Here is a 27,536-nt window from a genome sequence, read left to right as displayed (position 1 = left end):
TGAACATCTCACTGGGGCTACACAAGATTTTTTCTGGAAGTAGGCGTCATGTCGGGTTCAAAGTTTCAAGAGGACAGCTCGGATGGAGTCTTCCCGGAGAAGCTTGGAAGAGATATCGAAGGAGGTCCTGTTTTGGCCGGTTCCCTGATCTCAGATGAGGCAACATTATTTGCGAGTCCCTTGCCTATCACCGGAAACAGAAAGACAACTACGAGGAAAGAGCTATGGGTGAGTCCGCCTAATCTGTACGCCTGTCTAACGACTCCCAGTCGTGGTACCTCTACTACGTCGGAAATTCGGGTCTGGGTGAGTGTCAACACACACGGACCAGGACTTATTCCCAGGCCCTTTCAATTTTGCCATCTCAGCCTGGCAGAACCTCTTGTACCTCCAAGGATGGGATCCCGCTTATCCCCAAGGGACAGTTCCATGTGGTAGTGGAGCCTGCAGTCTCACAGCCTATGGACAAGTCCGGTCCAGTGAGGCTTGAGAATCGTGCGAGCGCTGAATGTGCACTCCAGTCAATTCCATTGTTTTGATCAGTAACGGTCTCTCATTCGCCATCCAGGCCGTGATTTTCCTGTTTGTCGGGTCTTTTGCAGACTATGGTATCTGGAGACCTTGGATCACCACCGTCTTTACGGTTCTAGGATGGGCAGTCAGCTTTGCGTGGCTCGGAGTGGAGCAACCTTCTCAGTGAGCTATAGATACGTGTGCTCCGCTTATAGCTAGATGGCAAGCCGGAACGGCGTTGTACATTATCGGCTTGATCAGTTACCAAGGTGCTTTGACGTTCTGGACAGCTGCCTTTCCCGGTCTTGCAAGAGATTTGCCGGAGGTCAAGGCGAGCGAGGAGGCCCTGCAGAGGGGGGAGGTTGAGTGAGTCAACCCGGAACAGTGCGGGGCTGAGGTTGTGCTTAGCCGTAAGACACACGACGATGTCGACATGTTGGCCAGGAATCGTCTTGCCGACGTATCATTCTTCGTCTGTTCCATTGGCGAGCTGGTCGTTTTGGCGATTCTTGCTGGCATCCTCGAGGCAATCGTCAACCCAAATGTCGCCGATAGCAATACTAAGGCTCTGAGTATTGTTTGCGCATACAGTGCCGGCGTGTGGAGTGAGTTTTGTAAGGAAGATGTGGAGCTGACGTTTCAGTCGTCTGCGCCGCGCCTTGGTTCCTGTGGGAGCAGTATCGACCCGGAAATCAGCTCCCTCCAAACACCAGCTATCTCACTGTTGGGTGAGTCGCCGAAATGGACCCTTTTGCTCACTCTGTCGTTAGTATCAAGCAGATCTATCATGCATGTAGGTTATGTCGACGACTCAAGCAGACATTCTTGTATCTCGTGAGTACGGCTCAAATGAGAAGTTCTCTGATATCAGGGAGTCTACTTCTTCCTCGGCGACTGTCTGAACACTGTTGGTGAGTGCCTCAATGACAGAACGCGCTGACATGGCAGTGACTGGTGAGGCAGCAGTGAAAACACTTCTGACGGACAGTCATCGCCACGCTGCAGAATGAAGTCGTGTCCTATGACACCAAAACACTCAATTAGTGGGTTGAACAGCGAGTGTCTCGCTGATTACAGCCTCTTGATAGACGGAATCGCCGCCCAGGCCATAGGGTGGGTTCCCCGAAGGGTGGCAGGCTCGCTGACCAACAGTATCGGCATCTTCTGGCTCATTCAGAAGAAGTGGACGATCTCGACCAAAACGATGCTCCTTGTCGTGAGTGGCGCGCCCCCGAAGCAGCACCTGACTTCAGAACGCCTTCTTCATTCTGATGCTCTGTGCGTGGGGATGCATCGGCATTACACAAACCAAATTTGGCTTCCACAACGCCTGGGAGGTGAGAGATCATCCAAGGGGTATCGCTGATATCAGTTCTGGGCCTATCAAGCCTTTTACGGGGTATTCGTTTGCCCGTGGTATGCTGTCTCGGTAAGTGATCAACAAATGGGCACAACTCATCCGCCAGCAAGCCATGATTTCAGAAGTCGTTCCTAGAGGCAAAGAGGTAAGCTTGCTGAAAGGATCTTTGCTGAAACGGCAGTTCCTCTTCTTTGCCCTCTTCTCCATCATTGGCAAGACGTCATCCTTCGTTGGACCATTTGTCAGTTCGGCAATCATCGAGGACTCGGGTAATGTCAACATGCCCTTTACTTTCCTCCTTGGTCTCGGCGCCATCTCGACATTTGCACTCTTCTTCGTCAACGTGGACAAAAGTCGAAGGGAATGCAGGCAGTACCTCGAGGACGAGGCTGTTAGGGTGTATAAGCTTGCGAGGGAGCAAGCGAGCGCTCCGCCAGTGGAGGGCGGAATAGATGGGCTCAGGGCGTAATCAAGGGGGAGTTGGACGTCGCTATACGGTCCTCATGCATGCGTGCCCGAAAATTCGGGGTCCGCGAGGAATTTATCCATGACGTTTGTAGCTAGACACATGCGAATCCGCACGCCATCCTCGTACCACCTCCGTGAGGCATCGAAAAGGTCGCAAGGCTCATCCATGATGACCATCAAGCCATCAAGCGCAGAGATTCCCGAGTACACCTCTAGCGGCCGACCAGCTCCAAAGTCAATGTTCCAGGATCCTGTACTTAGCCAAGAAGTTACCATACAGTGATGTTTGCCAAGGAAAGCATTCCATTCGCGCTCTGGATCCAGAGCGAATGCGAGATGATGCAGTAGTGCATTGAGTGAATCACTGTCCGCCTTTTCAACGGTGTGCCGGATCAACGCAGCTGTGTCAGAGAGCGGTCGATCGATGAGCTCTGCAGCACCAACAGACGACGAGATATTTATCAGTGGAGATCCGAGGAATGTGTCGCCGAGCGGTGGATATAAGCGTGAGCGAAGCCCGATAGACATGTCGAAATGCACTATCTCCTCGTCTTGTAGCTGCCGCGCTTTCACGACCAATCGCCAGAGATGCGCGAGTAGCGCGTCAAGTCGCGAAACGCGTCGACCAGCGCTCGCCCGTGTCCACAGGAGCTCAAGCTGCTCCCTTGAAAAATGGATATACGCATCGGAAACTGGCGCCTTAGAGTCCCAGGTGTCCCAAGGTATAGGTGTACCCCTTGGCCGACCTTGGGCCTCGTCTAGGTGGTCGATCGCTTCATGCGGGGCGGTCGCTGATTTTATCGCTCGAGATGGACCCCCTGCCCAGTAATCCAATCGAATCTGAGGGATCTTCAGCGCGCGATCTCGAAGCGTGGGGGATTCTTGCATTTCATCGAGGTAGGGTGCATGATCATCCACTGCGAGCGGGTTGAAAGGTCGTTGCGTCAAGGTAAGGTTCCGATGCGCGGCTCCCCAATCGCGTACGAAAGTGCACAAAGTTTGGATGTCGGACAAGCTGTGATGAAGAGCGATCCCGACGGCCAGGCTTCCATCGGCAAACAGTGTGACTTTGATCAGCACACACGGTTTGACCTCCCTCCGAGGATTCGGTATGCTCTGGAGATCGGGAAAAAGGTCCCATGGTGTACGAAGCGGAGTCCTCTGACCAGACATCAGAGGGATATACTCTTGAGCCGACTTTGAGGAGGAAGCGAATGTGAATTGTAGGCCTGGATCATCTTTGTTCCCCCAAGCAATGTGGATTCGCCCGAACCGTCTGGTATGGTCTCTGACAGCGGCCTCAGCATCATATTGTGGGATGTATAGCTTCCCGCTGAATTGAGGATAGACGTCAAGGGTCCTTCGGAGGGATTCCTGCAGTGCAGATGCACTCCATCCCTCGTCCGACTTGCCGAAGAGCCACAGAGCTGAACATGGAGAATAGCTGGCGACGCTGGAATCGATGATCGACAGAGGCGTTGAATGAGGTGTCGGTCGGGTAGAGGGGAAAAGCAGGGCCGTCTGAGCAGTGTCAGCTTCAAACGGCAGCTCTGCATGGACTCGCTCGATCTTCCATTTCTGCTTTAGCTGGTGAAGAGGTAAAGAGCGGTGATGTCGACTGGTGACAGTAGACATTTCCGAACACTTCGGCTCCGAACGATCCAGCATCTGGCCGACGCGTGGGGCCCGACAGGTCAGACGGACCAGCGTTTGTTCCCTCTTCCTTGCCCACGTTGATGGACGTCTAACGCTTCCTGCTCATCCAGACCCTGGCACTTGCGCTGGGCCTGATTGTGGAGGTGGTAGCGGCGATATCGGCGTATTTGATCTTCCTATCCGGTATCCATTTCCCGCCCGTTGCAGCGGCTTTGCTCGACGCCGAACGAGCTGAATGGACCGCTCTCATCATAGGTCCGACTTTGATCCATGGTGCTTTGACAGTCGGCTTTGGTGGTTCAAATGGTCTCGTTTTGCTTTTGGCTCGACGGGAAGGCATGATGGCTTGGTATGTGGTGGTAGGCGCGAAGACGCTGTTCAGGGCAGCCCATGGATGCAGGGTGGGTGATGGTGACACGAAGCTGGCGATGGTAGACTTGGAGACAGTGGCTGTGCTTAGGATTGCTGGATCAACATAGACAGTTGTGAGGCTATTTGAACCTGTAATGGTATCTGTGGCGGATGGAGATGCGGCGGTTTCAGAGGATGGACTGGACGGTATAATGGCAGGCGTGGTGGACGCCTCGGCCGCCAGAGATGAGGCCGATGATTCCTCTGCTTCGAGCTCGAGATTGAGCTTTGCCTGTTGTAAATGTCGGTGCTGTAGCATCGCAGGTCCGATCAAGAGCCAGAGGATCAGGCCCGCCACGATACACGCCAGCAGAGTGAGCCATCGCCTTTCTGCCGCTGTACATGTTGACAAAAGTCCCGAGCTACGTCGTGAGGGATTTCCCAGCAGTCCACTATATCTAGGATGGGGTCTGTCGTCGAAAGTGAGGGTGGACGCTCGGCTGTGAGAGCGATGAGCTGGAGGTCGATATGGGACTGGCGAGTAGGGCGCCATCTCCGAAAAGCCAAATCGCCACAAAGGGCGTCAACTCATCAGCTCTGGAAAGAGACTGGTCAATCGCTTTCGACGTTCGCAGACATGTCTGGAGATGCAGAAGGATGTATTGAACTGCATGCAAAGAAGCCGCTGTCAACATGGCGTGTCCATGCTGGAAATATTTCGAGTTTGTCATGACCATTGGTTAGTCTAAACTATATCACCGCCCTAGCGCGGAATCACGACCCATGGTATGATTCGTGTCTTGTTGGCCCTGATCACGGCTGTCGGTGCACTGCCGCTGACGTGCATATGGCATGACATGCACTAGAGAAGATATACACGGATCATCAGACTCAACAACCAGCAAACTGCGAAAACCCCCAGAGCTGAGATAAATCTCCGGGACGTAGCGCGAGCGAGTTTCATCGTATTTGCCCTGAAAGCTGCTTGCTTCCCGGCTTTGTCGATGGCCTCTATATCCTCCGAGGAGAGTTTGACGTCTCCAGCCTGGATATAGCTCTTCATTCTCGATTCCTGATGGGAAGACGTGACGACCGCGCAGCTGGATGGTCAGCATCAACAGGCTTCCGGCCCTCTCACCCTTTGGCCAAACACCAAGCCATAAGCACCTGTTCGGGCTCCGCGTTCTTGTCCTTTCCGATCCGCTGCAAGGTCTTGGAGATGGGTCCGTCTGGATCCTCTCGTAGTGGAATCAATGCAGAGTATGCTTCGACTACGATCCCCTTCTCTCGACAGTATTCGATGAGTGGGATCTGCTCGGCGTAAAAGTGGGGGTCTAGTTGGATCTGATTGACAGCCGGGACAATCGAACATGAGGCAATGAGCGTTTTGAGATCATGCAGATTGAAGCTGTTATTTTTCTTGGTCAACTGGAGAGATCATGCCTCGATGACTCACTTGGAAACCCCGATAGACTTTGTATACCCAAGCTTCTTGACTAATTCCATCCTTGCCCAATGGCCTTCGATATCATTCCCGCACAATCCACGGTTATGGATCAGGTACAGATCGACTTGATCGACCTCCAATTGCCTCAAGCTATTCTCACATGCGTCTTTGATGTCTGTATCCGCTCTGGACCACTTCGTAGTGATGTACAGGTCTTTCCGAGATTTGTTCGATTTCTTTATAGCCCGCGCGAAGCGGTCCTCATCGTAGTATCCCTGAGCCGTATCGAGGTGAATGAAATCCGTCTCGATGGCCTTGATCACATCGGGCTCGATCGTCTCTTGGTTCACCCAATAAATGTGCCCATAAGCGATGGAGGGCATCGAAGAGCCATCGTTGAGGGTGAAGTGTGGCCACGGCATGATCGAAGCTGGACAGGGAATTGCTCCGACTGTCACAAAGTTGGCTATTGTAGGAGGTACGACATGGACACGTTAAGTGAACCTGCAGGATCTATAGATCCAGGTTCAACCGGTCATATATCGGTCATACAAACAGGTCATCGAAAGGGATCCCGCGAGATCAACGCGGCGGCTGACGCCGAAATGGCCAATCTACAGATGCCATTGCTTGACCTGTGCTTGCAGTCTGGTCTATACACATGTTATGGATGTACCAACTAGTGAGTGGAAGCTTGTACTGCTCCTTGCAAATTTCCTGTTGCAAGCCTCCTGTGCAAGCAAGCGTCTCAACTCGTCCGCTCTTCTTCCCGATCTCGATGGTCGCTGTATGACGGCGATAAGTCTCTCAAAGCTTGAATGTCTCTGGATGGCTGATGTCCCGTCTGTTGTCCCTCTCCGCTCTCAGGAGCGCCAGACGCCCGGAACAGGTCGATCGCCACGTGAACAGTCAAGGCATTCTAGGTGGCGGACGGACTCCACATCCCACCTACGGAGGTACCGAGAGAGGGAGCATGTGGCACTCTTCCCAGACTGCCACGAGGCACGTCAATGACAGAGATCTGGATAGATCTAGCAGGTCTCAAGAAGCATTCGGGGCAGCCGAAACCATGTGATCAAGCCTCGCACACGCATGCAGTAATGCAGCATAGCTGGTCGATCAGATGATCGATCATTCTCGCGCCTCCATCAGCGCGCCCCCCAGCTGATGGAGCCGACCAATTGTCAAATGCCGCTGAACGCCGCTCCATAGACATGAGGTGTCACACGCCGAAGATCTGGAAATAGCCTGTAACCCTTTTCGCCAGTTTTGATTCCGAATGTAGATAGATGTAGACGTGGATCTGAAGCCATCCCACTCCACAGTCAAATCTCAATCAGGACGGACGGACGAGGCGGTGGCCATCGGCTGTTCCGTGAAGGCTTGTTCCTAGAAGGTACGCCACGCAATGACCAGTCAGCTGTATGACAAGGCACTAAATGCGGCTGAAGCCGATACCGTTTTGTACAAGATGAGCAATTGTAATTGTACAAACGCTTCTTTCGGACTCAAAAGACGTGTGGATTGGGACCTTTGGTGGGGGGATATGATCGATCACATTGAACGCCATGCCTGTAAAACGCCACACACAGGCATGGCGTGGCTGTGGCGCACACTAACTAATCTCCAGGCACGCTTACAAAAAAAACAATACGTTTAGGGGGGGTCTGGACAAAAAGTAGTGACCAGGAATCTATTTGAGTATAGATATAATGCCAGTTATGTTACGTCAGCAACTTTTATGAGCTGTAAAGCAAAAGTGGCGGGCAGACTAAGACGTGGCGCATGACCTCTTTTAAAAACGCTTATTGTTAACTTGCCCGAATGACTAATGATGCATTCCCACAAGCGGGAAGCAAGGCATTTGCCTGCCACGCTCATGACGCAAGGCCAAGTCTACGCACACCGTGACAGCGATTTAGCATTGTGGCGAGCTAGAGAACCAGATGCGATCGTCGTCTGATACGGGATACGCGACTGGGATGATGCGGGGAAGGTAGCGGGTCATACGGGCGACAAGGCGAGAGGGGGATCGCGACAGAGCTGTCTTCAAGACTTGGGACACTGAGACATTAGCTGTTGTGCGGCAATTCCAGACTCGAGGCCCGCCGCGAAGGGGAGGCGCAGTTACCTTGGAGATTGCTAATGGTCTCAGATTGGGGAATTAGGTCGAGGGTTTTCCTTTACTATAGTTTTTTAAACAGTACGTCACTTGGTGATTACACCCGTTTATCTTTTTCAATCATCCAGCCACCTTTTCGAATCTCTTTCTTCCCCGAAGCGGTTTTTCTAGTCTTCATGCATGTCTCTCCACCAATTGACTGCAGCCTCCCCCAATAGGGCTGTTATGCTTTTCTCGAACAGGTACACTTTTTAAACGTGCAACATTTTGAACAGGTCGAATGAGGCAAGCAGCAGGGGGGCCACTGATGACTTGATCTGGGTGGTTTGTTTTGGCGGTGGGGGAGAGAGGCGAGTGGCGGCGCAAGAGTGGTTTCCTTGGCTTGTGGTGGAGAACCATTTTTGGACCCATGACCTGGAAAGAGTATTATTTGAGATGCACCAGCCAACTCTATCATGATCGAGTATGGCATGTTGTGTTTTCTCTTGCCATCTCTGATCGACACCCATGCGCCCAGGTTCTATTGTATAAGAGATCGGTGTATTCCCATCCAACATCCTCGTTCCTCTTTTTGTCCATTCGATTCTTCTTCCCCCCCTCTGTGCCGAGCACCCACACTCTTTTAGATCCGACCCTCGTAGGCTCACAGCAGTCGCATAGTCGTTCGACGGACACTCTTCGATTCCATCTTGATCACTCGTATACTACACCACCATGTCGGTCTCTTTCGCTAGCAGCACTGGCAATGCCTCTTCTTCCCGACCCACTTCCTCTTCTTCTCGAGTCATCGTCAGAGACCCCATCCACCCAGCTTCATTATGCAAGCTTTCGACACATTCACATTCCATCGTTCAGGCCATGCGTCAACGAGTTCGACCAGAATTCTTCGGTGAGTCTTCTTTCACTCGATACTAGACCATCCAGCTGACCAGTGACCAGACCACGTCGCTCAAAAGACATGCGATGTCATTCGAATCTCGGACCGAGAATCAGCTCTCCCCACGCCACCTACCACACCCGAGCTTCACAATTGGTGGGAGAACAAGTCGCGTCCGACCGAGGATGAGGAGTTACCAGAATTGAGCGACTTCATCAAAGGTCTGGTCGTTCAAAGCAACGTCCAAATGCCGACGTTGAGCGTCACCCTCGTCTACCTCGATCGACTCAAGGACAAACTTCCCGCCGCCGCCACTGGTATGCACTGCACACGTCACCGAGTCTTCCTCGCTGTCCTCATTTGCGCTGCCAAGTACCTCAACGATTCTTCACCCAAGAACATGCACTGGCAAAAGTATGGTCGATACTTCAGTCTTGCCGAGGTCAACTTGATGGAAAAGCAGTTGCTCTACCTTCTTGACTACCACCTTCGAGTGGAAGAGGATGAACTCCTCGACAGTCAACGCGTCTTTTGGAGATCACTCGAAGCTACACCTGAGATGCCATCCAAGCGAGTGGTGGCTGCTCCCGCCGCTCCGGAGCCATCTTCCAAACGTATTCGCACGCCTCGTGTGACCTACCAGGAGAGTCTTCCATCCCCAGTCGCCATGAAACAAACAGCACCATGGTCATCACGACGGGATTCTGGCGTCCTGACTCCGGAACAGTCACCGCCCATTGTTCAACGACGACAATCGTCCATCACTTCTCTCTACTCTTACGCCTTGTCGACTCTTCATCTCGACTTGGCTCCCGTTCCAGCCCTTCTTCGACGATCCTCCGGGTCTTCATCTTCCTCCATCTCTTCTTCAGAATCGGAAGCCAGCGAGACAGAGCCAACCACGCTGGTCTACCGCACATCTCAGGGTCAGCTAAAAGCCGAACCCGTCAAACAACAGTCAAAATTGTCAATCAGTGAATCTTGGGAACCTCTGTCTAAATGGGACTCTTTGAGGACAGTTAGAAAGGTCGTGCCTGGTGCATAGACCCGTTGTAGCATAGTTTGTACGCATAGACATACCTTGCATGGATACGATTCATTGGGACAGGCTACCAGCTCGTTTGAAATCATCAGCGTCTTGCAACGCCAGATCCTGAGGTACCACACATTGGCGGGACCGGGACGTTTTCGGAGTCACCGACATCGGCCCTTTCGCCCGGAAATCCATCGGTTCCACCGGCCCGACTCGCCTCCACCCATTGAGACTGACCTCGACAGTTTTTTTGGATACTGTCATCTTCTCCGTTCTGGACCACTGTACCATGTCGTTGAATGCTCCGGATCCCATCGATGAGCCCATCCAAGATGTCACCGAGAGTACACCTCTGTTGGCGAAGAAAGCTACGACGCCCTTGCCCAAACTCCAGCTTTTCATCATTTGCTTGATCCGTGTTGTTGAGCCCATCTGTTTTCAGGTCATGTAAGTCCAGAGGCGAAAGGATGGGCGCGCTTAACGATTTAGCTTCCCCTTCATCAACCAAATGCTGCTTCAAGTCGGAGCAGCCAAGACGGAGGAAGAAGTAGGCTACGCTGCGGGAGTGGTGAGCGAGAGCCCCAAAATACGACGACTCACTCAAGATCGAATCCATCTTCTCCATCACCCAACTGCTTACCGTATTTCACTGGGGTGCACTATCAGACAGGATCGGTAGAAAGCCAGTCCTGATCATGGTGAGTGAAGGGGCATGTCGTCGTGCGCTGACGACAAGGGATGTATCGGCTCTTCCCTCTCTGCCATCGCTTTCGGGCTCAGCAGATCATTTTGGGCACTTGTCATCACGCGGAGTTTGAACGGGGTGATGAATGGTAACATTGGCGTACTCAAAGCCATTGTGTAGGTTTAGAAAAGAGGGGACAAACCAAGCTGACAGTCAGTGCCGAGATTTCCGACGAGACCAATGAGTCTAGAGCTTTTTCCTTCTTCCCCATTTGCCTCAATGTAGGTATCCTCATCGCATCGTTCATCGGTGGAACTTTTGGTTCATCTGCTGGTTTTCCGAATCTCACCAAGACGTTCCCAATCTTCCTCACTTTTCCATACCTTTTGCCCAATCTGCTCGCTGCGCTGCTACCAGCCATAGTCGCTGTGGTCGCTTGGATCTGGCTCAAAGAGACCTTGCCGTCAAAGGCGAACGCGTCGTCCGCTTCGGATACTACGGTCCACGACGCAGATGGTTCCAGCTCAGCAGGGAAAGACGACACGTCTTACAAGTCACTCTTCACACCTCATATCAACGCCATCATGTTTTCCTTTGCTGTACTCTCCCTGTTGGGTGGTGCACAATCAGCCATCCAACCACTGTTCTGCTTCACGCCTGTGAGAGATGGTGGACTGGGATTCAGCGAAAGGGAGATCGGAATCAGCATGTCCATTCGATCCGTATCGACAGTCCTGGTCCAAGTCTTGGCCTTCCCGTGGCTACAACGGACAGTGGGGACGTTGCGGCTGTACAGATGGCTGATGATCCTCTGGATACCAACGTATGTCGGGCTACCATTTGTCAATGGCTTGGCTAGAGTCGCGACGAACAACGGCAAGATACATGGATCAAGCCCTGGAGTCTGGGTAGGGCTATCCTCCACACTGTTATGCAGTGCAGTTGCCAATATGGCTTTTGTCTGCAATCTTCTCATGACGAATGCCGCCGCACCTTCCAGACAACTCCTAGGAGCTATCAACGGTGAGTTAGTTCCGCAGACTCCTCCTCCCCTTGCTAAACACTTCTTCAGGCTATTCTCAAGTCTTGTCATCCGGAGTGAGAATCATCGGACCGGGTGGTTCTTCCATCCTCTATGCTGTATCAGTATCAAAGCATCTACTGGGTGGAAATCTAGTTTGGCTGGTCCTTGGCTTGACAGCAGTGCTGGGAGTCGTATCTGGAATCATGATCAGACAGTCATGATGAAACCGTAGAAGACCCGTGATGTACAATCAATAATGTATCGTTTTGATTATCGGACAATTACCGACGCGCGCGGTAGACGCGTTTCTCTGCATTTTGACTCGACATGAATAGGTAGGTGGGAAGCGCTACGTCAAACACTGAGCCCAGCGCAGAATACCCGTCGTGCTGGTAGGTTGATATGTGCTGCGCACGCTGATGTGACCAGACAATCGATGAGATTGAGTGAGTGCATGTCCGCTGAATTTTCCTGACGTGACAGGTATCTACTCGATCAACTGGTGGGCATTTCTTGAAACGAGTCGGCTCATCCTCCGCAGCCTGCTCCGGACAAGGATGAGGACGCACTCGTGACGAAACTTCGGGAAACGTTGAAACGATCCCTTGAAGAGGTTCGCAAGAATGCAGAGTAGACATCGACAAGTATCTCGAATTTATTTCTTCTCAGACCCAAACAATGAATCCGCTTCCTCTCTAAAGACCCTTGAACTCGTCCATCACCTATGGCGTCAGCTGTGAGAACTCTCGCTCATACCCCACCTTGGTCAATTGCGCACACATGGCAGGCTCTTTGGGCGAATGTCCGCCTTCAGAGACGACGTGTAATGTCAACTTATCCCCGTAAACATCACGTAATTCGTACGCGGTGTATGGCTACTGATCAGGCTATGGGCAAGCCAGACTAAGACTCACGGGACAAACGACATCGTATCGGCCTTGGACGATCACACATGGGATATGTCGTCTGCGTTGTTGTCAGCGACCCAAGCAGCAGAAAGACCTACATTTTCGCGATTTGTGCTTCGCTCAGGAGATGACCGTGAGGCATGAATCCCTACGTGACAATCAGTCATCTGTCCTCCTCACAATGTCCTCCTACATGATTCAAGGCGTAGTGACATTCAATCAATGCGAATGACCTGAATGGATCAGCTCGTTTCTCGACCCGCTTGAGGTTAAGTCACCTCGCCCAATCCAGATCATGATCAGCTTGTGCAATGCTCTTTGGATCAGGAACCAATCGAGAAACTTGAGATTCGTAACGACTCCAAGCCTACTCTGGTCAACACATCTGTCTCTCTTCGGCACCACACCTTTGCAGCATTCAGACTGATCGAGTCGTCCGGGTTGTCGAACAGCTCTTTGTAAGCTTTGGCAAATTCCGTCATCGATGTCCGTCGATGTTCAGGGACGAGCGATGCGAATGCTTTCCTGCGACATGCGTGTTACCAAAGATCGATCTCCTCATCTCAGGAACGAACCATTCATCGGGGTAGAAATCTGCATCATGGTGAGCCAGCCCGTCTACACCTGACCGTTCACTCCAGCTCACTCTTCGCCCCTGTCAACCACAAGAATTCGCTCTCTTCATCTCTGATAGTATAGATTCCTCTCAGGATCAACCCAGTCACCTGTTCAGGATGCGTCTGTGCGTATGCCAGCGCCAGTGTCGAGCCCCTGAACGGGATTAGCTCGCATCAAAGGCTGGATCGTACGAACCATGATCCTCCAAATACTAGCCAAGTCTCGATCTTTAACAATTTGCGAATCTTTTCGATATCGTCCACTAAGCCGTCAGCACCACAACGACGACGACGTGTTGACGCACCCAGATCCCAAGTTGTATTCTCGCGTCTCTCTCCTATCCTAAAGGAAGCCTCAGCGCCAGCTATGCTTATAGCTCACGGTTTGCTCTTCCCTGCTCCGCGTTGAGTGAATAAGATCACACGATAAATGTCAGGATTGAAGAACACTGTGTCGCTTTCTCCGACAGATCCACCAGGACCACCATGTCTGAGACAGGTCAGTCCGAGCAGTTCGCTCGACCTACAGGAAGACGACTATATTTTGTCAGCCAAAGGCCCCCTCTAACCTCTTTCCGACATACCTGGTTTACCCTCCGGATTCCCACATTGCATGTAGCTGGATACGGAGGTCAGCGACGGTCGCACAAGCAGGGCAGGGCACTTGCTAGAGGGTGTGCAGATCGGACACTTTTATATAGTCCTCATGATAGGGTTTGACTGGATCGTACGGCATGGTGGATTGAATCTGCAGACACTACCACACCTACTAGTCAACGTCAAAGATGTGGTCCGAGCCGGAGTTTTCGGGACCCGCGGCAACAGCCGGGCAGCGGCAGCAGGTGATCACGGGTTATGGTTGGCAATCACATGCACGGGAGCCATTGGCAGGCTGACTGGTGTCAAGGATCAGGCTATGAAGGAGCTCAGATAGTAACCGACCGCCAGTAATTGCCGCCATGCTAATTCCCTCCCTCCACATAGGGAGATGCCACGAATCCACCTCTCGGACGCTAGTCACTGTAGATTTTAGCCAGATCTCTCGCCGGGCATCCCCTTGATTCGTTTCAACACGAATCCAACTCTCGCTAGTCACTGTCTATTGCATTGCCCACTTTGTCGTGCTTGCCGTTGGTCCTATTATACGCTCAGAACATGTCTCTCGCGGTACGCGCCATGGCCCTCCTCGCTAGCGCCACCGCCGCGCTCGCATGGTATCCTTGCTATGACGCTCCACTGACGCTGGCTCAATTGATCGGCGAGCCTTGTTGTCCTGATAATCTGACTGCTTTTCACTCGTTTGTCCAAGTGCATATCGCCGTGAGTCTTGTCATCAATAGACTGAAGCTGAGAGCCAGAACCACTCTGCATACGATGTTTGGAGGATCGTCGGTAATTTTGAGGATCTCTCTTGGCAGGGGACGACCAACATTGTGAGTCGGCGAACGGAAGAAAAAGCTGACGACCGCCTAGACTACCACTGGGATCAAGAATGCCCCGAATAACACTCATACTCAGATCACACCCGCTGGCCCAGCCACAGAAGAGCTCAATATTTACGTCGGACCAGCTTATGATCCCCCTTCACCCACTCAATCACTCTTCTTCATGCAATTCAAAGACATCACCTTATCGGCTTTGCTAGACGTCTACTTTATCCACCTAGAGGATCTCTTGATCTCCAGAAAGGATGGCAATGGGAGTATTTTGAGCTGGGAATCGTCGGTGAGTGGGATGATGCCCCACCCTTGGCCCCTAACGGACCTCTCAGGGATGTACAAATACCACTTCTGGTGCTACAAAGCTCTTTAACGCCCTCCACAGTCACAACCTCAACAATACGGTCAATATCCTCAACGGGGGCACTGCCACTTCGCCAGTGTAATGAATGCCATTATGCCGTCCGACGTCGAGGGTCAGAAGTATGTCAAGAGACAGGAGGCGTCTTCCGAGGCTCACTAACGCCCTGTGTACTTCATTGCCATGTGGACGCCTTTGTTAATGTGTCTAGATTCAATGAACGCATGAAATGGTCATCAAAAGTGCCACAAAGAGGATTGAATGGATGGATGACGGATGCAATTTTTTCAATTCAAAAGCGCCACACTATTCGGCGTTTTATACCTGATCCGGCGACAGAGAGTATGCCATTAGGATTTTTGCCCCAAGATCTGTTGATCCCCCCTCTTCCAGACCCTGCAGCGTTAATAATGATTCATTAGCCTCCCTTCTTGACCGGGAAGAGCCGGGTTTAGTAACTGATTATAATGATTTTTTTACCCCCTCTCTTAATTTTTTTCGCCACTTTTTCCCTCTGGGGGCGAAAGAGAGAGAGAGAGTAAGCAGCTGGAGCAGCAGCAGCCCTTCTTCCTTTTTCTTCTTCCCCCCCGTGTCTCTTCTCTCACTCTCTCTCTCACTCTCTTCTTCCATTCCAATTTTTGGTTCCAGTCTGTAACATATCCCACCAGGCCACAGTCCTACGCACATCCCCCCCTCACTCCCTTCCTTCGGTTGCACTAAACCACTTATCCCCCCCCCCCCCCCCCCTCGCCCCTTCTTCGCCTTTCTACCCTTGTCGCCGCCCTCGCCTCACCGCGTCGGCCCCTTTGGTCCTTCCTTCTTCGCACAACCCCAAAGGAACCTTGTCCCTCCCTCGCCACGCCCCCCCCCCCCACTAACCATCTTATCTCTCCTTCTCGTGAATACCACTGCCCGGGCCCCCTCCCCCTTGGTCTCTCGGCATCACCCGCATCTGACAAACACCTTGTCTTATCGATAAGGGTCGGCACACGCGCTGCGCTCATACAGTGAGGTGAGTGCCGTCATCAACATCGACATCATCCCACTGACCATCCTCATCGCCCATCCACCCTTACCCCGCCTTTACCTCCACTGTCACCTCGCCGCTCACCATGAATCCCCATCACAGATCCACACCACCATGCAGAACACCTCTACTGCCCATCTCGGGGGTAGCAGTAGCAATCACAACTGGGCAACAGTGAGTGTTTTTGTCCCCCCATCCATCCATCCCTCCTTTGACTTCCCATCGACACTCCGATGATCCAGAGAAGAGAGAAAGAGAGTCTTCGCTCACACGTCGTCGCCTCTTCTGCTGCCTGCCCTTCCTCCTCCTCCTCCTGCTACTACCATGACATCGACCCCTTGTTCCCCCACCGATCTCATCGATCTCGCCTTGCTTCTCACCACTCAACAGCCTGGAATATCAAACCTCTATCAGAACCCCAAACAGCCTCAACAACAGCAGCGCTCTACATCCAACCCAAGAGCATACCCCGATCCTGGCGCAGACGCTCGTCGCGATGATGCAACCCAACAGATGTACGATACCGGCTATGGCAGCTATCAACAGAGCGGATACGGCAACGTCGGATACGGTGGATACGGAGCTCAACAGCAGCAGCAGCAACAACAACAACAAGCACAACAAGTCGGATACGCTACGTCGCCTTCGACCTCACGACGACCATCCGGTCAGGCTAAACCGACTTCGACGCCTCCCATGTCGGCTCCGCCCACCAACACATCACCTATGTACCCATCCCGTGGATCTACCGATATGACTCACATGACTCAATCACCGTATCAGCCCGCGTCAGCACCTCCCAATGTCAACCACCACATGCAGCAAAATCAACCACAAACCGCGCATCCTTATGGAGGAGGGTATTACAATTATTACGACCAAGCCCCTTGGTACCCTCAAGGTTCTGTAAGACCGGGTCAATCGTCCACGCCCACACAACCTGTGGACAGAACACCCCAAACTGGATCGTACGACTACTCATCGCCCTACGCCGCTGGCTGGGATCAGAGTCGTCAATCGTGGCAGACTCCGAATCAACCTCGACAAAGCGGTAGCGCTCAAACATATTACCCTCCAGCCCAAGCGCCTGCACCCTACCCTTGGCAACCATGGCAGAACAATTACTATCCACCGCCCGCTCAACCGGCCACGAGCGCTCTCCCGCCCACGCCTTCGAGCGGCAAAAAGGAGAAAAAGGCATCCGGCGATTATCAAGGGCTTGGGAAACGTTCGGCTGAGCCTGTCGCTGAGGATCCAGCAGAGAAGAAAAAGAAGGGCAAGAAGGAGGAGGTCAAACCTGCCGCTCCTGCCAAATCACATCTACACCCTCCACGTCAAGCACAGTCTGCTTGGCAGTTGTTCTTCACCGACGAACTCAATAAGGCTAAAGAGGCTGCTGCCCAAGGCAATTCACCAGGTGGTACTCCGCAACACGCCAAGCTCAATGTCGCTCAGATCGCAAAGGACGCCGGTATCGCTTACGCAAATTTGAATGACGAGCAAAAAGCCTATTACGCTCAAAAGGTCCAAGAGAGTAAAGAACAGTACGCTCGCGAGCTCGCTGTCTGGCAAGCGACCCTTACGCCAGAAGACATTCGAGCCGAGAACGCATTCCGAGCACAACAGAGGAAAGAAGGCAAATCCCGCAAAGGCAATCTCAAGGATCCCAACGCCCCGAAAAAGCCACTCTCAGCCTACTTCTTGTTCCTCAAGGATATCCGCGAGAACGATGACCTGAGAATGAGAGTCTGGGGAGACGAGACAGAGACGACAAAACAATCCGTCCTTGCGGCCGAGCGTTGGCGATCATTGACCGATGACGAGAAGAGGGTGAGTAAAACCTGCTTGGAGCTCTGCTAACCTCTCTCAGCCCTTCTTGTCCCAGGCGGAACACGACAAGCAAGAGTACGAAGCCGCTCGCAAGATCTATGAAGACGAAGCTGCCGCTCGGGCAAGAGGCGAAGATATCCCTTCTCGTCCGGTCGTCGTCCAAGACATTCCTCAATCCAAGCCCGCCTCTGGCAAATCGCACAAGAAAAAGGTTTCTCCACCAAAAGTCGAGTCAGATGTCAAACAGGAATCAGCTACAGACGTCAAAACGCCTCCTGGCGACGTTGATAGTTCAATGGAGTTTCCCGGCTTTCCAGATCTAGCGGGTGATATGGACCTCGGTGGTTTCCACAATGTCGGTGATACACATCACACCGCCGATTGGGGCGAGCTGCATACGATCATGGGCAAAGATGACGGATCACCACAGCATTCTGAAGGGTCCGATTCCAATGTTGACGAGGCGCCCGGGATGGAGACTGCGATGGAGACGACACACGAAGCGCCACGCGTACCGGAATCGGTGGTCCAAGATGTGGCAGCGGCGGCGGAAGGTCACGCAGCGGTACCTAGCGAGTTGAAATCTGACCAAGAGGCATTACATTCGAGCGATCCTGCGCCCATCACGCCAAATCCCACTCTTGGAGAGGATGCCGAAAGAGCCTTCGATAGTGCTGCGTTGGCCGGAGAAGTTCTGCCCGAGGCAGTGACTGAAGACGGTACGACCGGAGAAGAGGTTGAGCAAAAGATTGATGCGGTTTGAGGGGAGAAAAGCAAGGCGGAAAGAAAATCTTGTAAGATGGCTCGTAAGAAACATGGGCAGAGGGATGTCTTGTATACATATATAATATAGCTACCTCCTGGGAGTCTTGGTTCATATATGCAACAGGGTCGTATAGTCAGTCACTCGATCCGTCCTTCGTTGATTTTCGGTGTCGCGCGAGATTTTGTCAATATTCTTTCTCCACTCCAGCCTTAAGCTAGGATGGAGGAAGATACCCCCGGACCTGAAGGCCCTAGGTCCATCCCTGTCCTCAGTACTGGGGACATTGAGCAGACTGTCGAGGTGAGAGTCCGACTTGGATATCGATCTGAGCTGAAGACGTTCCCAGATCATTCAGCGACTGTACAGTGCTCAAACGTCTGGTCAGCCGTCCCTAGCCGATGAATTACAGCGAGCTCTCCAAGGGATTCAAAGTAGTCCTCAAGCGTGGGGCTTGATATCGGGTCTGTCGACTCATGAGGTGGGTTGTATCCCACTATCGAATGATTAGCCGACGGTTTGTTCAGGACCCCAACTTGCGGTTCTTTTCGGCCCATACTGCTCAAGTCAAGATCTCACGAGATTGGTGAGAGAGGAGGGCAAGGAACGAGCTCATAATGGTCGACAGGGAGTCACTTCCTAGAGCTCTCCAACCTGCCCTTCTTCAACTCTTACTCGAGACACTGACTCATGCCATCTCGCCCGCCAGACCCTATTCATATCAACCTGGAAACTCTGCAGTGGTCCGCAAGATCTTTGGATCGGTAAGGGAGCGAAGATTCAGGTGTCCTGACAAAGTCTTTGCCAGCTTTCATCTCTCCTTCTCCGCCTCCCTTTTCATCTTTTCCCATCACCTCTCCTCACGGTGCTATCGGCCATCTCTGATACCGCAACTACCTCTTCCTTACCTCCGTCACTACCTGGCTCGGGCTTCTCCACCCCCACGACGACACCCGGTGCCATAGGCCGTCGAATGCGAAGTTATGGTCTAGAATGGCTAGGGATATGCGTGGAAGAGATCTCTCGAGCTGGTATAAGCGACTATAAACGGAATGCTTTGAGAAAACACTTGGAAACGGATATGCCTATAGTCATGGAGACCATTCGAGGGTCGATGAACCCAAACTCGGGCTCAGACCTGATCCCACAAGACAACGTGCAAGAAGCGTCCGCGGCCTGTAAATGCGCAGAGGCCTGGATAGATTATGGTCTAGGCGCAGAGTAAGTTTGACTCGTCACAACAGAGCTCTGTACTGATGTCTCCTAGCCAGCTCACGGCTCTTCTACCTTGCTTGTACAATCTGTTACCTCTTCCAGCAGCTTCGTCTGCCCTTGTCGAGGCACTGTCGGAGAGCGTGTTCCGATATGGAAAGGGCACCAAGGTCTTGACTGAGCCTCTTTTGGAGTGGTTCATAGGACCTGGACAAGCCTACTTGGATAACTCGCCAGATCCTGAAGAGCTCTTTGGTCTGGCAAAGCTTTTGTCGGCATTGATCGAGCATTCGACAGAATGGCTCGTCACTCGAATCAGGGAGGATCACGTACAGCGCCTTCTGAGTCTGTTGTTACGTCTTACGGGATGGGACGGGATCGCAGGCGTCGAGGAGAACGTTTCAGAGGTGAGCGGGTCCAATAAAATCATGCTCATGATCAGGTCACACTACCGATCTATCCCTTGATTCAAGAAGCCATCATGGAATCGGACGTTTTTCAAGCTCCACACGAGGAGTCCCCGTACTGGCAAGTCGCCAAGCAATTTTTCACCCAACTCGTCAACGTGACCAGACGTAAAGTCCTGTGGAGGTCAATGGATAAGGAAGATAGAGAGACATTCGAGTCATGGCGAAGGGATGCTGGCGAGGTCATTGTCTGCGCGTGAGTCGATGGACCTATGAGGACGTCCTGATTAGATGACCAGATACTATATCCGTCGTGATGAGATGTTGGGTGCTTTGGTTCAAGAGGCAATCGCCGCAGTCGTGGGACCTTGGGAAGTGAGGCAGTCCCCCCTTGCAATGCTGACTTGCAGGAACTCGAGGCTATACTTCATTGTATTCGATACTCTGCGGAAGGCGTGCCACTCGGCGAGGACAAGATCCTCCCAATATTGTTTGGCCAACTTGTCGGCCGCATACCGAACGAACCTAGACTTCAAAGGACCGTCATAGCCACTATACGTGAGTTCCTAAAATGTCTCCTCAGACTCCAACTGAACAAGCCAGAGTCATACGAAGAATGGTTCAAGTTTCATCCTGATTATCTTTTGCCTGTTCTCTCGTACCTGGTCTCTACATTAGTCTCAGCGCGACCCTCTTCAAGTCTGTCTCGCGTCTCGGCCGATGCGCTGTCAGCATTGTGCGATATATGTCGCACAAAGCTTGTCCAGCATATCGACTCATTTTCGCAACTCCACAGCAAGATCGGAGACCTAGGCGTAAAGTCGGTGAACGGATCCATTCGCTGACATTTGTTAGGGTGACGAGCAAATAAAAGTCATTCAAGGGATCACCAGTGTCATCCAAGCGCTGACACCGAGAGCCGCTGTTGGACCAGTCGAGGTAAGTACACACACACCCAGTCATCGTCACCGAGCTAATTGTCCAGAGCATTATCTCGCCCATATTAGATCGCCTTGCGGCTGCGTCCGATCATCCAAGCATCGTCAAGAACTCGGCCGCCCTAACAGCCTGCTTCAAAGGATTGGCTCCGAGTGACGACGACATGTTTGACCTGGAGTCTGAAAAGTCTCAGGCGGAAAAGGATCGTGCGGTCCTGGAGGTGCAAGGCGACATGGCGTCACTCCGTGAGAGGATCGAGACGACCATTGCGCAAGTGGTGGAACGCTGGGACGGAGATGTCGAGATTGCAGAGGCGAGTCAGCTATCATGACTTTGAAAACTTATCGGTCTAGGCTATCTCATCCCTTATCAAACACTCCGTCATGTCGTCTTCACCCACTCTCGTCTCGTTATCTCCATTACCGCTCTTACGCCTCGTCACATCTGCAGCTGAGCGCTCACCTTCTGGGATATGGTTCTCCCTCGCCTCGACACTGGTTCTCAGGCTAAATTCTCCGCCATCTCCGCTGACCATGAAGAAGGGTGGGTGCGTGATGTGTTATCGTACTGATGCCAGATCGTACGGCTGAAGAGGAGGAATCTCATCGTCGACAAGAAATGGAACAATGGAACGTCGTTGGAGATACGGGTTCGAGACTGGTCGTCATTGCCGGCGCATTGATCAGTTCAAGAGAATCTATGAGAGATGTAAGGGCGTTGAAACTCAGACTGGCTGATGAGACAGCACCCTGACATGGTAGAGACCTGGTTCAAGTTCTGCTCAGCGGTCGGTGCAGCGCGTCGTATCTGTCCTGACAACCCAGATATCGACCCGTTTCCCTGGTGTTCTCATGCGTTTACCAAGGGATCTGCTCCAGATCTATGTGGGTATCGGCGTGGTGGGCCTCAGTGCTCAGGAGCGATTCTCACTGAAAGCAACGTGCGACTTCTTCGTAAGTCTGTCGTGGCTTGACCTCCTCTGAAAGCCAGATCTCTCTCATGGCTTCCACCAAGTACCCCTCGCCGCTTGAGGAGTCCACCATTTCCCTCTTGCAGCACTTTGGAAGTCAGATGCTGCGCGCCATCCTGCTTTCCGCTGGGTCGGAAGGTCCACGCAGTGTCATTCCGAATCTTGCCGAACTGCTTGCGGCGTTCGTCCAGCGGGTGCCTGGAATAGATGTGGGTACATGGATGTCGGAGATTCTGGCCGAAGATGGGTTCCCCGATCCTCGGGCAACGGACGATGCAAAGGAGAGACTCAAAGACATTGTCACAAGGTGAGGGAGAGGCACGACAAGTCACAGGATTGACAACGTGCCAGATCACGGACGACCAAAAAGATGCGGGAGGCGCTCAATGATTTTGCGCTGGTCTCGCGTGGACTGGCCAACACGACGTACGGTAATGCGACGATCATGTAGACATTTATATCATTCCGCCTTCCCTCAGGCATCTAGCCAAGAGATAGGTGACTCTACGATTTCTCTCGGGGCCATTCTGCCAATCTTGCCGCCTGCCTTCTGATGTGTCCCATTTGAACACTTTGAGGTTCCCTGAGATGTTTTCAGGTAAGCATCCCTCTATGAACTCTGTCATGATGTCGCTATCCTCCTCTGCGCCTACATGTTCGATTTCGAGGAAGATACTGGATGCTGTTGGGGCGGGGAGACTGTGTACGGTGACGACCATCTGCGGACCAGGTGGAGACAATGGTGGGAAGGCGAATGAGGTGATGAGTAGTGATTGACCAGGCAGGGGTGTTGGAACAAGGGAAGACTGCGTGGCAGTCGCGGAAGCTGCTGATTTGGCTGATTTTGACAGACCCATGACGAAGGGGTTCATGAGGTTTTGAAGGAGTGCTAACGGGACGGCAGAGGGTTTGACGGCCAGGATCTTGTATTTGTCTCTAGGTTGAGGCTCTGATTCTGAGGAATCACCCTTGTTTTCTAGAAATAGATACGTCGTATCATCTTTCACTGAAGAACTGTTGTTCCCTTGAGCCGACGGCTGAGAGTAGGAAATGGCGGAGAGATGACGTGAAGACTGGGATTGCGCCGAAGGGTCGAAAGAAGCTTTGAAGGATCGGATGTGGATGGACGAACGGACTAAGTGGCTTAGCTGGATAGATCGGTCAGTCTATCGCAACGCGGGCTTGGACTTGCATTATAGTGTTCCAGGAGTCGAATGAGAACGAGATTGCCTAGATTCCCCGGTGGCTGAGAAACAGTCCATTGTGCAATACTGAGAGATGATCAGAACACTCTCTCCCCCATTAGCTCGCCGATCGCCATGCTCACACTGTATAGCCCATTGGTATATTGTTCGAAATGCATCAACATCCATCCCATTGTGAGACTGTGACTCTCGGTCTGTCGGCCGGAAGTATTTCGGGAATGACGGAGATCTCGACAGGGACTTCGAGTCGAGCTTGGCTTTGTAAGATGTAGATCTACGTCTGGTCCTCTCACGACACACACCATGCGACCACTTGAACCACCATGAGACTCCCATTCGCACCTCGAAAACGGGTCTCTACATCTTCCGATCGGAAAGTCGGATCTCCTCCTGAGATTGTCTTGGCCAACAAGAATCATGATCGACCATGGTATGGTAGCGTTCGAACCGTTGGTACGGAATCCTTGGATCTCGAAGCGGATCTGACCATCCCATCTTACGGAGTCATTTTTCTCAACCCTCCTGAAGAAGCCAAGATTGATGCGCAACTTCGAGATATAGAACCAGTCTTCGACCATATCTTGACGGGGACGTTCGAGATCAGCCTTCCGTCCCATGTTCAGAAGGCGACGTACAATGTCATCCGGATCGGGGTGGAGAGTATCTCATACCTTGATATGGGGCCTCAAAGAGGAATAGAACGAGATGAATTGTTCAGAAGGGAGATGGTGTTTGATCAATCTCCACAAATCATCGAAGGAAGCATCACCGTCGGTTTCTCACTCATCATTCCCTGTTCACTCGCCCTTGAAGATTACCATCGGGATTCAAGCGTACTCACCTCACTGTACGCAGTCATAGATGGAAAAGATGTCACGCCGGAGAGGATCCAATCTGACTTTGGCAGCTTGTCTCTCTCACACAAGGATCAAGTGGCTTCTGCCAAGTATCCTGATCCAATCGCCAATCATGCGTTTCGCGATCGTCCAAAAGATCAATCGAGCCATTCATTGGCAGAGATCACTTTGACCGGGCAACGAATCATAGAGAGACCGCTGAGAATGGTCCATAATCCTGAACCGAATGGAGGAGTCAGCATTCTTGACGAACAAATCAGAGGGAATCTTCGAGCTATTGGACGATACGATATCAGATTGTACTCGGAAATTGTGAGTGAACAACATGTCGCGCCTTTGGTTTCGCTGACGAATCGCTCTCAGTGGACGCTAGCATCTATCCTCAAGAGTACGATCGCCATCACCGACATTGCCCCCGATGTCACCATCTTTGGCTTTCGTGTACAAGTTGTCCAGACGAACGATATGACTTCTCCGCGAGATGGTCAAACAATCAGCAAGACAACAACCGTACCTATCATTCAGCAGGGAATGAACGCTCAGACCCTTCCTCGGTTTCCTGGTGTGAAAGCACCGGCATTGTGGCGCGGTACCAACGCTGGAGGGACAGATCACGAAGTCTTTCTGGTCGAGGCAAAAGGTAGAATACCAACCGATACACACCTTCGCCCATCCACTCCACCGAGGTGAGTCCTCTCTTGAAGTTTGACCGTATTGACTATGTTACAGCGTCGAAACGCCTATCAAGGTATCTCATCGACTTGGGATTGAAATCTATTTCTCCATTGCTGGCGAGGATGCGTCGGGTAACAAGCTGCCCGGCAACGTGCCCGGTCAGCTCACCGTGCTGTCGATCACAAAATCAGTCTTCATGCCTTCCGTGAGTAGCCCACCTCGTGCTGAGACTGACTATTCTCCTAGTGCTGGCTCATGCCTGACGTCTTGAGACTGCCCAAATGTGAGTCCTCCACCCGCCCGTTCATCCAAAGACTCACACGTGGACAGACGATTCCGAAACCGGGCATTTGTGTACCCATCGCCAATGTACTTCTGTGGATCTGTGGGACGCCTGTGCATGTGTGTTGACGGATGAGCAGATTGAAGAGACTTTCAAAAGGTTCGCTCCAAAGACCACAGATGGGTCGGAGGAGACTAGAGCGACCACGATGCGTAGAAAAGCAGAAGCTGAGGGGAGAGTATGGACCATCGAGGAGTATCCTGTCGAGTAGACGGTGCCATAGCTACATGTTTCCCCAGAATTCAGTCTTCACCGACCTCAATCATGTATCTGTAGCTTCCAGAATTCCGTTCCACTGTGACCGGCCATGCAACTGCCACGTGACCCTCCAACTATTTCGCGACTTCGCGAACATTGTCTCGAACTTCTCCAGTCTACCTCGACCACCGTGTCTTCAGCCTCAACATGAACATCTGGGCAGACGAGGTCAGTAAGGCGCCCTCTGACAAGTCTGACAAATTTTAGGCAACCGAAGAGAGGGGCGAGAATGCCCGTCTTTCCTCGTTCATTGGAGCGATGGCATTGGGTGATTTGGTCAAATCAACGCTTGGACCAAAGGTGCGTCAGGAGAGTTGCTCACGATCTCAGCTGACAGAGTGACAGGGAATGAACAAGATTCTTCGTGAGATCATCACCCTTTGCTTTAGACGTGCTGTGCCTACTGACACGGTTCAGAATCGGCGTCGAACTCTGGCATCACCGTGACTAATGACGGAGCAACCATTCTGAAGTCTATCTCACTTGACAATCCCGCTGCGAAAATCCTCGTCAATATCTCGAAAGTGCAGGACGATGAGGTTGGAGATGGGACAACATCAGTCTGTGTCCTCGCATCCGAGCTGTTGAGAGAGGCAGAGAAACTCGTGACCATTCAAAAAATCCACCCCCAGACCGTGGCGGAGGGATACAGAGTGGCCAGCAAAGCCGCTTTGGATGCTCTTCAATCTTCGGCCATTGATCACTCCAACGACGAGAAGCATTTCCGTCAAGACCTCTTCAATATTGCTCGAACGACTCTCAGCAGTAAAGTCTTATCAGCGGACAAGGATTACTTTGCCAATCTCGCTGTGGATGCCGTCCTCAGATTGAAGGGATCCACAGATTTGGAGCACATTCAAATCATCAAAAAGCCAGGCGGCAAGCTCACAGACTCTTACCTGGACGAAGGTGAGTCCGATCCAGGGAGGCATGATGCTGACGGACAGGCTTCATTCTTGATAAATCCATCGCGACAAATTCCCCAAAACGCATAGAGAATGCCAAGATCCTCATTGCGAACACCTGTTAGTTGTTTCTGAACCGGCATGTCTGACATCATAGCGATGGACACGGACAAGATCAAGATCTTTGGTGCCAGGGTGCGCGTAGACGGAACCAGCAAGTTGGCAGAACTGGAGCGGGCAGAAAAGGCAAGTTCTGAAAAAGTTATGTTCGCACTGACGGGAGTAGGAGAAAATGAAGGCCAAGGTCAACGCGATCGCCTCGCATGGTATCACATGTTTCGTCAACAGACAACTCATCTACAACTATCCCGAGCAACTGCTAGCGGAAAGTGGCATCATGGCCATTGAGCACGCGGATTTCGAGGGTGTCGAGCGTCTGGCTCTGGTCACCGGGGGCGAAATTGCCAGTACTTTTGACGCGCCCGACAAGGTCAAAATTGGAAGATGTGAGGTCATTGAGGAGATCATTATTGGCGAGGACAAGGTTTGTGTTTTGCCTGCGCGACCAAGGCTGACCTTTTCAGTTGATCAAATTCTCTGGCGTCGCGGCTGGCGAGGCATGCACTGTGGTGCTCCGAGGTGCCACCTCCCAAATGGTCGAGGAGGCGGAGAGGTCACTGCACGATGCTCTCTCTGTCCTCTCACAGACTGTCAAGGAGACTCGTGTGACCTTGGGAGGAGGTTGTGCAGAAATGTTGATGGCCTGCAAGGTGGACGAGGCGGCCAGGACAGTCAAGGGAAAGCGTGCACTTGCAGTGGAAGGCTTCGCGAGGGCATTGAGACAGGTGCGTAGGGCTGTCATTCAAAGCTGACAACAGATCCCCACCATTCTCGCCGACAATGGTGGATACGACTCCTCTGACCTGGTGACTCGACTGCGCGCTGCTCATTACGAGGGCAAGAGTGATGCTGGTCTGGATCTGGATGCAGGAGCCATTGCTTCAATGAAGGATCTAGGGGTCACAGAGTCATACAAGCTCAAGAAGCAGGTCGTCGTCAGCGCCAGCGAAGCGGCGGAGATGATCTTGAGGTGGGTGCACCTATACAGTATAGCACTGACCTCGTCCTAATAGGGTTGACAACATTCTACGCAGTGCGCCGAGGCGGAGAGAAGCCATGTAGAGAACATGTTGAATAGATGCAACCCTTTAGAAAAATGCCACGTCACATTTGGATTCGGACCTAAAAAAAAAAATTATTGAGCGAGAGATCTGCACGCGTGCA

General features: G+C 52.2%; 17 protein-coding genes across 17 annotated transcripts; 12 read left to right on the top strand and 5 right to left on the bottom strand.

Annotated features, from left to right (window-relative positions):
• Window positions 1-48: 48 nt before the first annotated feature.
• On the top strand, window positions 49-2,342 carry BD324DRAFT_648141 (protein-vacuolar targeting-related protein; the record flags this gene model as incomplete). Its single annotated transcript, XM_022017791.1, has 17 exons — window positions 49-228; window positions 270-306; window positions 345-479; window positions 522-696; window positions 733-879; window positions 922-1,118; window positions 1,157-1,241; window positions 1,284-1,347; window positions 1,385-1,424; window positions 1,462-1,467; window positions 1,502-1,556; window positions 1,591-1,626; window positions 1,666-1,729; window positions 1,767-1,850; window positions 1,886-1,942; window positions 1,980-2,018; window positions 2,055-2,342. 17 exons carry the CDS (start codon window positions 49-51, stop codon window positions 2,340-2,342), a joined length of 1,689 nt encoding a protein of 562 aa, XP_021874942.1.
• On the bottom strand, window positions 2,127-4,001 carry BD324DRAFT_53271 (transferase family-domain-containing protein). The gene is made up of 2 exons (XM_022013007.1): window positions 3,906-4,001; window positions 2,127-3,862 (listed from the first exon to the last, which is right to left on the bottom strand). Exons 1-2 carry the CDS (start codon window positions 3,915-3,917, stop codon window positions 2,375-2,377), a joined length of 1,500 nt encoding a protein of 499 aa, XP_021874941.1. The 5' UTR covers window positions 3,918-4,001; the 3' UTR covers window positions 2,127-2,374.
• An 84-nt stretch (window positions 4,002-4,085) lies between these two features.
• BD324DRAFT_648139 (hypothetical protein) lies at window positions 4,086-4,901 on the bottom strand (the record flags this gene model as incomplete). Its single annotated transcript, XM_022017790.1, has 1 exon — window positions 4,086-4,901. The coding sequence occupies one exon, from the start codon at window positions 4,899-4,901 to the stop codon at window positions 4,086-4,088; it is 816 nt and encodes a 271-aa protein (XP_021874940.1).
• Window positions 4,902-5,210: 309 nt separating this feature from the next.
• On the bottom strand, window positions 5,211-6,217 carry BD324DRAFT_574835 (Aldo/keto reductase; the record flags this gene model as incomplete). Its single annotated transcript, XM_022013091.1, has 3 exons — window positions 5,211-5,448; window positions 5,487-5,756; window positions 5,805-6,217. The coding sequence occupies 3 exons, from the start codon at window positions 6,215-6,217 to the stop codon at window positions 5,211-5,213; spliced, it is 921 nt and encodes a 306-aa protein (XP_021874939.1).
• Window positions 6,218-6,339: 122 nt separating this feature from the next.
• Window positions 6,340-7,006, top strand: BD324DRAFT_53268 (hypothetical protein). The gene has a single exon (XM_022013006.1). It carries the CDS (start codon window positions 6,462-6,464, stop codon window positions 6,807-6,809), a length of 348 nt encoding a protein of 115 aa, XP_021874938.1. The 5' UTR covers window positions 6,340-6,461; the 3' UTR covers window positions 6,810-7,006.
• Window positions 7,007-8,230: 1,224 nt separating this feature from the next.
• Window positions 8,231-8,943, top strand: BD324DRAFT_53264 (hypothetical protein). Its single transcript, XM_022013005.1, has one exon. The coding sequence runs from the start codon at window positions 8,327-8,329 to the stop codon at window positions 8,843-8,845; it is 519 nt and encodes a 172-aa protein (XP_021874937.1). The 5' UTR covers window positions 8,231-8,326; the 3' UTR covers window positions 8,846-8,943.
• Window positions 8,784-9,898, top strand: BD324DRAFT_613848 (hypothetical protein). The gene has a single exon (XM_022014542.1). The coding sequence runs from the start codon at window positions 9,042-9,044 to the stop codon at window positions 9,837-9,839; it is 798 nt and encodes a 265-aa protein (XP_021874936.1). The 5' UTR covers window positions 8,784-9,041; the 3' UTR covers window positions 9,840-9,898.
• On the top strand, window positions 9,899-10,340 carry BD324DRAFT_613847 (hypothetical protein). Its single transcript, XM_022014541.1, has one exon. It carries the CDS (start codon window positions 10,117-10,119, stop codon window positions 10,276-10,278), a length of 162 nt encoding a protein of 53 aa, XP_021874935.1. The 5' UTR covers window positions 9,899-10,116; the 3' UTR covers window positions 10,279-10,340.
• On the top strand, window positions 10,335-11,813 carry BD324DRAFT_613844 (major facilitator superfamily domain-containing protein; the record flags this gene model as incomplete). The annotated part of the gene is made up of 5 exons (XM_022014540.1): window positions 10,335-10,395; window positions 10,433-10,525; window positions 10,564-10,688; window positions 10,730-11,535; window positions 11,585-11,813. Coding segments are annotated over 5 exons (1,258 nt in total), but the record flags the coding sequence as incomplete, so codon positions are not given.
• An 11-nt stretch (window positions 11,814-11,824) lies between these two features.
• On the top strand, window positions 11,825-12,170 carry BD324DRAFT_678620 (hypothetical protein; the record flags this gene model as incomplete). Its single annotated transcript, XM_022019005.1, has 5 exons — window positions 11,825-11,871; window positions 11,913-11,928; window positions 11,966-11,982; window positions 12,020-12,038; window positions 12,078-12,170. The coding sequence occupies exons 1-5, from the start codon at window positions 11,864-11,866 to the stop codon at window positions 12,168-12,170; spliced, it is 153 nt and encodes a 50-aa protein (XP_021874933.1). The 5' UTR covers window positions 11,825-11,863.
• On the bottom strand, window positions 12,149-14,005 carry BD324DRAFT_613835 (Alpha/Beta hydrolase protein). The gene is made up of 15 exons (XM_022014539.1): window positions 13,730-14,005; window positions 13,646-13,680; window positions 13,589-13,598; window positions 13,444-13,551; window positions 13,367-13,404; window positions 13,258-13,324; window positions 13,091-13,215; window positions 13,020-13,038; window positions 12,852-12,969; window positions 12,723-12,811; window positions 12,638-12,677; window positions 12,543-12,592; window positions 12,451-12,502; window positions 12,298-12,411; window positions 12,149-12,258 (listed from the first exon to the last, which is right to left on the bottom strand). Exons 1-15 carry the CDS (start codon window positions 13,795-13,797, stop codon window positions 12,232-12,234), a joined length of 960 nt encoding a protein of 319 aa, XP_021874932.1. The 5' UTR covers window positions 13,798-14,005; the 3' UTR covers window positions 12,149-12,231.
• BD324DRAFT_613829 (hypothetical protein) lies at window positions 14,006-15,203 on the top strand. The gene is made up of 4 exons (XM_022014538.1): window positions 14,006-14,381; window positions 14,420-14,494; window positions 14,535-14,786; window positions 14,833-15,203. Exons 1-4 carry the CDS (start codon window positions 14,217-14,219, stop codon window positions 14,944-14,946), a joined length of 606 nt encoding a protein of 201 aa, XP_021874931.1. The 5' UTR covers window positions 14,006-14,216; the 3' UTR covers window positions 14,947-15,203.
• A 519-nt stretch (window positions 15,204-15,722) lies between these two features.
• On the top strand, window positions 15,723-18,624 carry BD324DRAFT_596904 (hypothetical protein). The gene is made up of 2 exons (XM_022013870.1): window positions 15,723-17,718; window positions 17,759-18,624. The coding sequence occupies exons 1-2, from the start codon at window positions 16,213-16,215 to the stop codon at window positions 18,479-18,481; spliced, it is 2,229 nt and encodes a 742-aa protein (XP_021874930.1). The 5' UTR covers window positions 15,723-16,212; the 3' UTR covers window positions 18,482-18,624.
• Window positions 18,625-18,703: 79 nt separating this feature from the next.
• Window positions 18,704-22,460, top strand: BD324DRAFT_575345 (armadillo-type protein; the record flags this gene model as incomplete). The annotated part of the gene is made up of 17 exons (XM_022013122.1): window positions 18,704-18,784; window positions 18,831-18,962; window positions 19,009-19,067; window positions 19,110-19,245; window positions 19,290-19,702; window positions 19,749-20,100; window positions 20,136-20,356; window positions 20,400-20,475; window positions 20,511-20,915; window positions 20,956-21,039; window positions 21,086-21,337; window positions 21,393-21,582; window positions 21,617-21,747; window positions 21,785-21,826; window positions 21,864-21,992; window positions 22,030-22,316; window positions 22,361-22,460. The coding sequence occupies 17 exons, from the start codon at window positions 18,704-18,706 to the stop codon at window positions 22,458-22,460; spliced, it is 3,090 nt and encodes a 1,029-aa protein (XP_021874929.1).
• A 24-nt stretch (window positions 22,461-22,484) lies between these two features.
• BD324DRAFT_648129 (hypothetical protein) lies at window positions 22,485-23,387 on the bottom strand (the record flags this gene model as incomplete). Its single annotated transcript, XM_022017789.1, has 3 exons — window positions 22,485-22,592; window positions 22,663-23,157; window positions 23,337-23,387. The coding sequence occupies 3 exons, from the start codon at window positions 23,385-23,387 to the stop codon at window positions 22,485-22,487; spliced, it is 654 nt and encodes a 217-aa protein (XP_021874928.1).
• A 94-nt stretch (window positions 23,388-23,481) lies between these two features.
• On the top strand, window positions 23,482-25,407 carry BD324DRAFT_613801 (hypothetical protein). Its single transcript, XM_022014537.1, has 5 exons — window positions 23,482-24,383; window positions 24,435-24,757; window positions 24,801-24,951; window positions 24,993-25,029; window positions 25,077-25,407. The coding sequence occupies exons 1-5, from the start codon at window positions 23,538-23,540 to the stop codon at window positions 25,298-25,300; spliced, it is 1,581 nt and encodes a 526-aa protein (XP_021874927.1). The 5' UTR covers window positions 23,482-23,537; the 3' UTR covers window positions 25,301-25,407.
• Window positions 25,408-25,469: 62 nt separating this feature from the next.
• On the top strand, window positions 25,470-27,471 carry BD324DRAFT_613798 (chaperonin Cpn60/TCP-1 family). The gene is made up of 10 exons (XM_022014536.1): window positions 25,470-25,515; window positions 25,555-25,647; window positions 25,693-25,711; window positions 25,765-26,256; window positions 26,295-26,372; window positions 26,410-26,498; window positions 26,539-26,796; window positions 26,837-27,097; window positions 27,131-27,342; window positions 27,386-27,471. Exons 1-10 carry the CDS (start codon window positions 25,495-25,497, stop codon window positions 27,432-27,434), a joined length of 1,572 nt encoding a protein of 523 aa, XP_021874926.1. The 5' UTR covers window positions 25,470-25,494; the 3' UTR covers window positions 27,435-27,471.
• Window positions 27,472-27,536: the final 65 nt, after the last annotated feature.

Source organism: Kockovaella imperatae (genome assembly GCF_002102565.1).
Source record: "Kockovaella imperatae strain NRRL Y-17943 chromosome Unknown BD324scaffold_1, whole genome shotgun sequence".
Lineage (NCBI taxonomy): Eukaryota > Fungi > Basidiomycota > Tremellomycetes > Tremellales > Cuniculitremaceae > Kockovaella > Kockovaella imperatae.
This window is presented reverse-complemented; position numbering and strand designations above follow the sequence as displayed.

What these genes read in the sequence shown, in the direction of transcription:
- BD324DRAFT_53268 (XM_022013006.1), top strand. Translation starts at nt 6,462, where the DNA reads ATGGATGTACCAACTAGTGAGTGGAAGCTTGTACTGCTCCTTGCAAAT.
- BD324DRAFT_53264 (XM_022013005.1), top strand. Translation starts at nt 8,327, where the DNA reads ATGACCTGGAAAGAGTATTATTTGAGATGCACCAGCCAACTCTATCAT.
- BD324DRAFT_613848 (XM_022014542.1), top strand. Translation starts at nt 9,042, where the DNA reads ATGCCGACGTTGAGCGTCACCCTCGTCTACCTCGATCGACTCAAGGAC.
- BD324DRAFT_613847 (XM_022014541.1), top strand. Translation starts at nt 10,117, where the DNA reads ATGTCGTTGAATGCTCCGGATCCCATCGATGAGCCCATCCAAGATGTC.
- BD324DRAFT_613835 (XM_022014539.1), bottom strand. Translation starts at nt 13,797, where the DNA reads ATGCCGTACGATCCAGTCAAACCCTATCATGAGGACTATATAAAAGTG. An exon ending in GTCACTACGCCTTGAATCAT is followed by an intron (nt 12,593 to 12,637) that starts GTAGGAGGACAT and finishes ATTGTCACGTAG; the next exon opens with GGATTCATGCCTCACGGTCA. An exon ending in GATACGATGTCGTTTGTCCC is followed by an intron (nt 12,412 to 12,450) that starts GTGAGTCTTAGT and finishes CCTGATCAGTAG; the next exon opens with CCATACACCGCGTACGAATT.
- BD324DRAFT_613829 (XM_022014538.1), top strand. Translation starts at nt 14,217, where the DNA reads ATGTCTCTCGCGGTACGCGCCATGGCCCTCCTCGCTAGCGCCACCGCC. An exon ending in TTGTCCAAGTGCATATCGCC is followed by an intron (nt 14,382 to 14,419) that starts GTGAGTCTTGTC and finishes GCTGAGAGCCAG; the next exon opens with AACCACTCTGCATACGATGT. An exon ending in TTTTGAGCTGGGAATCGTCG is followed by an intron (nt 14,787 to 14,832) that starts GTGAGTGGGATG and finishes CGGACCTCTCAG; the next exon opens with GGATGTACAAATACCACTTC.
- BD324DRAFT_596904 (XM_022013870.1), top strand. Translation starts at nt 16,213, where the DNA reads ATGACATCGACCCCTTGTTCCCCCACCGATCTCATCGATCTCGCCTTG. An exon ending in TGACCGATGACGAGAAGAGG is followed by an intron (nt 17,719 to 17,758) that starts GTGAGTAAAACC and finishes AACCTCTCTCAG; the next exon opens with CCCTTCTTGTCCCAGGCGGA.
- BD324DRAFT_613801 (XM_022014537.1), top strand. Translation starts at nt 23,538, where the DNA reads ATGAGACTCCCATTCGCACCTCGAAAACGGGTCTCTACATCTTCCGAT. An exon ending in CGCCCATCCACTCCACCGAG is followed by an intron (nt 24,758 to 24,800) that starts GTGAGTCCTCTC and finishes ACTATGTTACAG; the next exon opens with CGTCGAAACGCCTATCAAGG. An exon ending in CGTCTTGAGACTGCCCAAAT is followed by an intron (nt 25,030 to 25,076) that starts GTGAGTCCTCCA and finishes ACACGTGGACAG; the next exon opens with ACGATTCCGAAACCGGGCAT.
- BD324DRAFT_613798 (XM_022014536.1), top strand. Translation starts at nt 25,495, where the DNA reads ATGAACATCTGGGCAGACGAG. An exon ending in TGAACATCTGGGCAGACGAG is followed by an intron (nt 25,516 to 25,554) that starts GTCAGTAAGGCG and finishes GACAAATTTTAG; the next exon opens with GCAACCGAAGAGAGGGGCGA. An exon ending in AACTGGAGCGGGCAGAAAAG is followed by an intron (nt 26,499 to 26,538) that starts GCAAGTTCTGAA and finishes TGACGGGAGTAG; the next exon opens with GAGAAAATGAAGGCCAAGGT.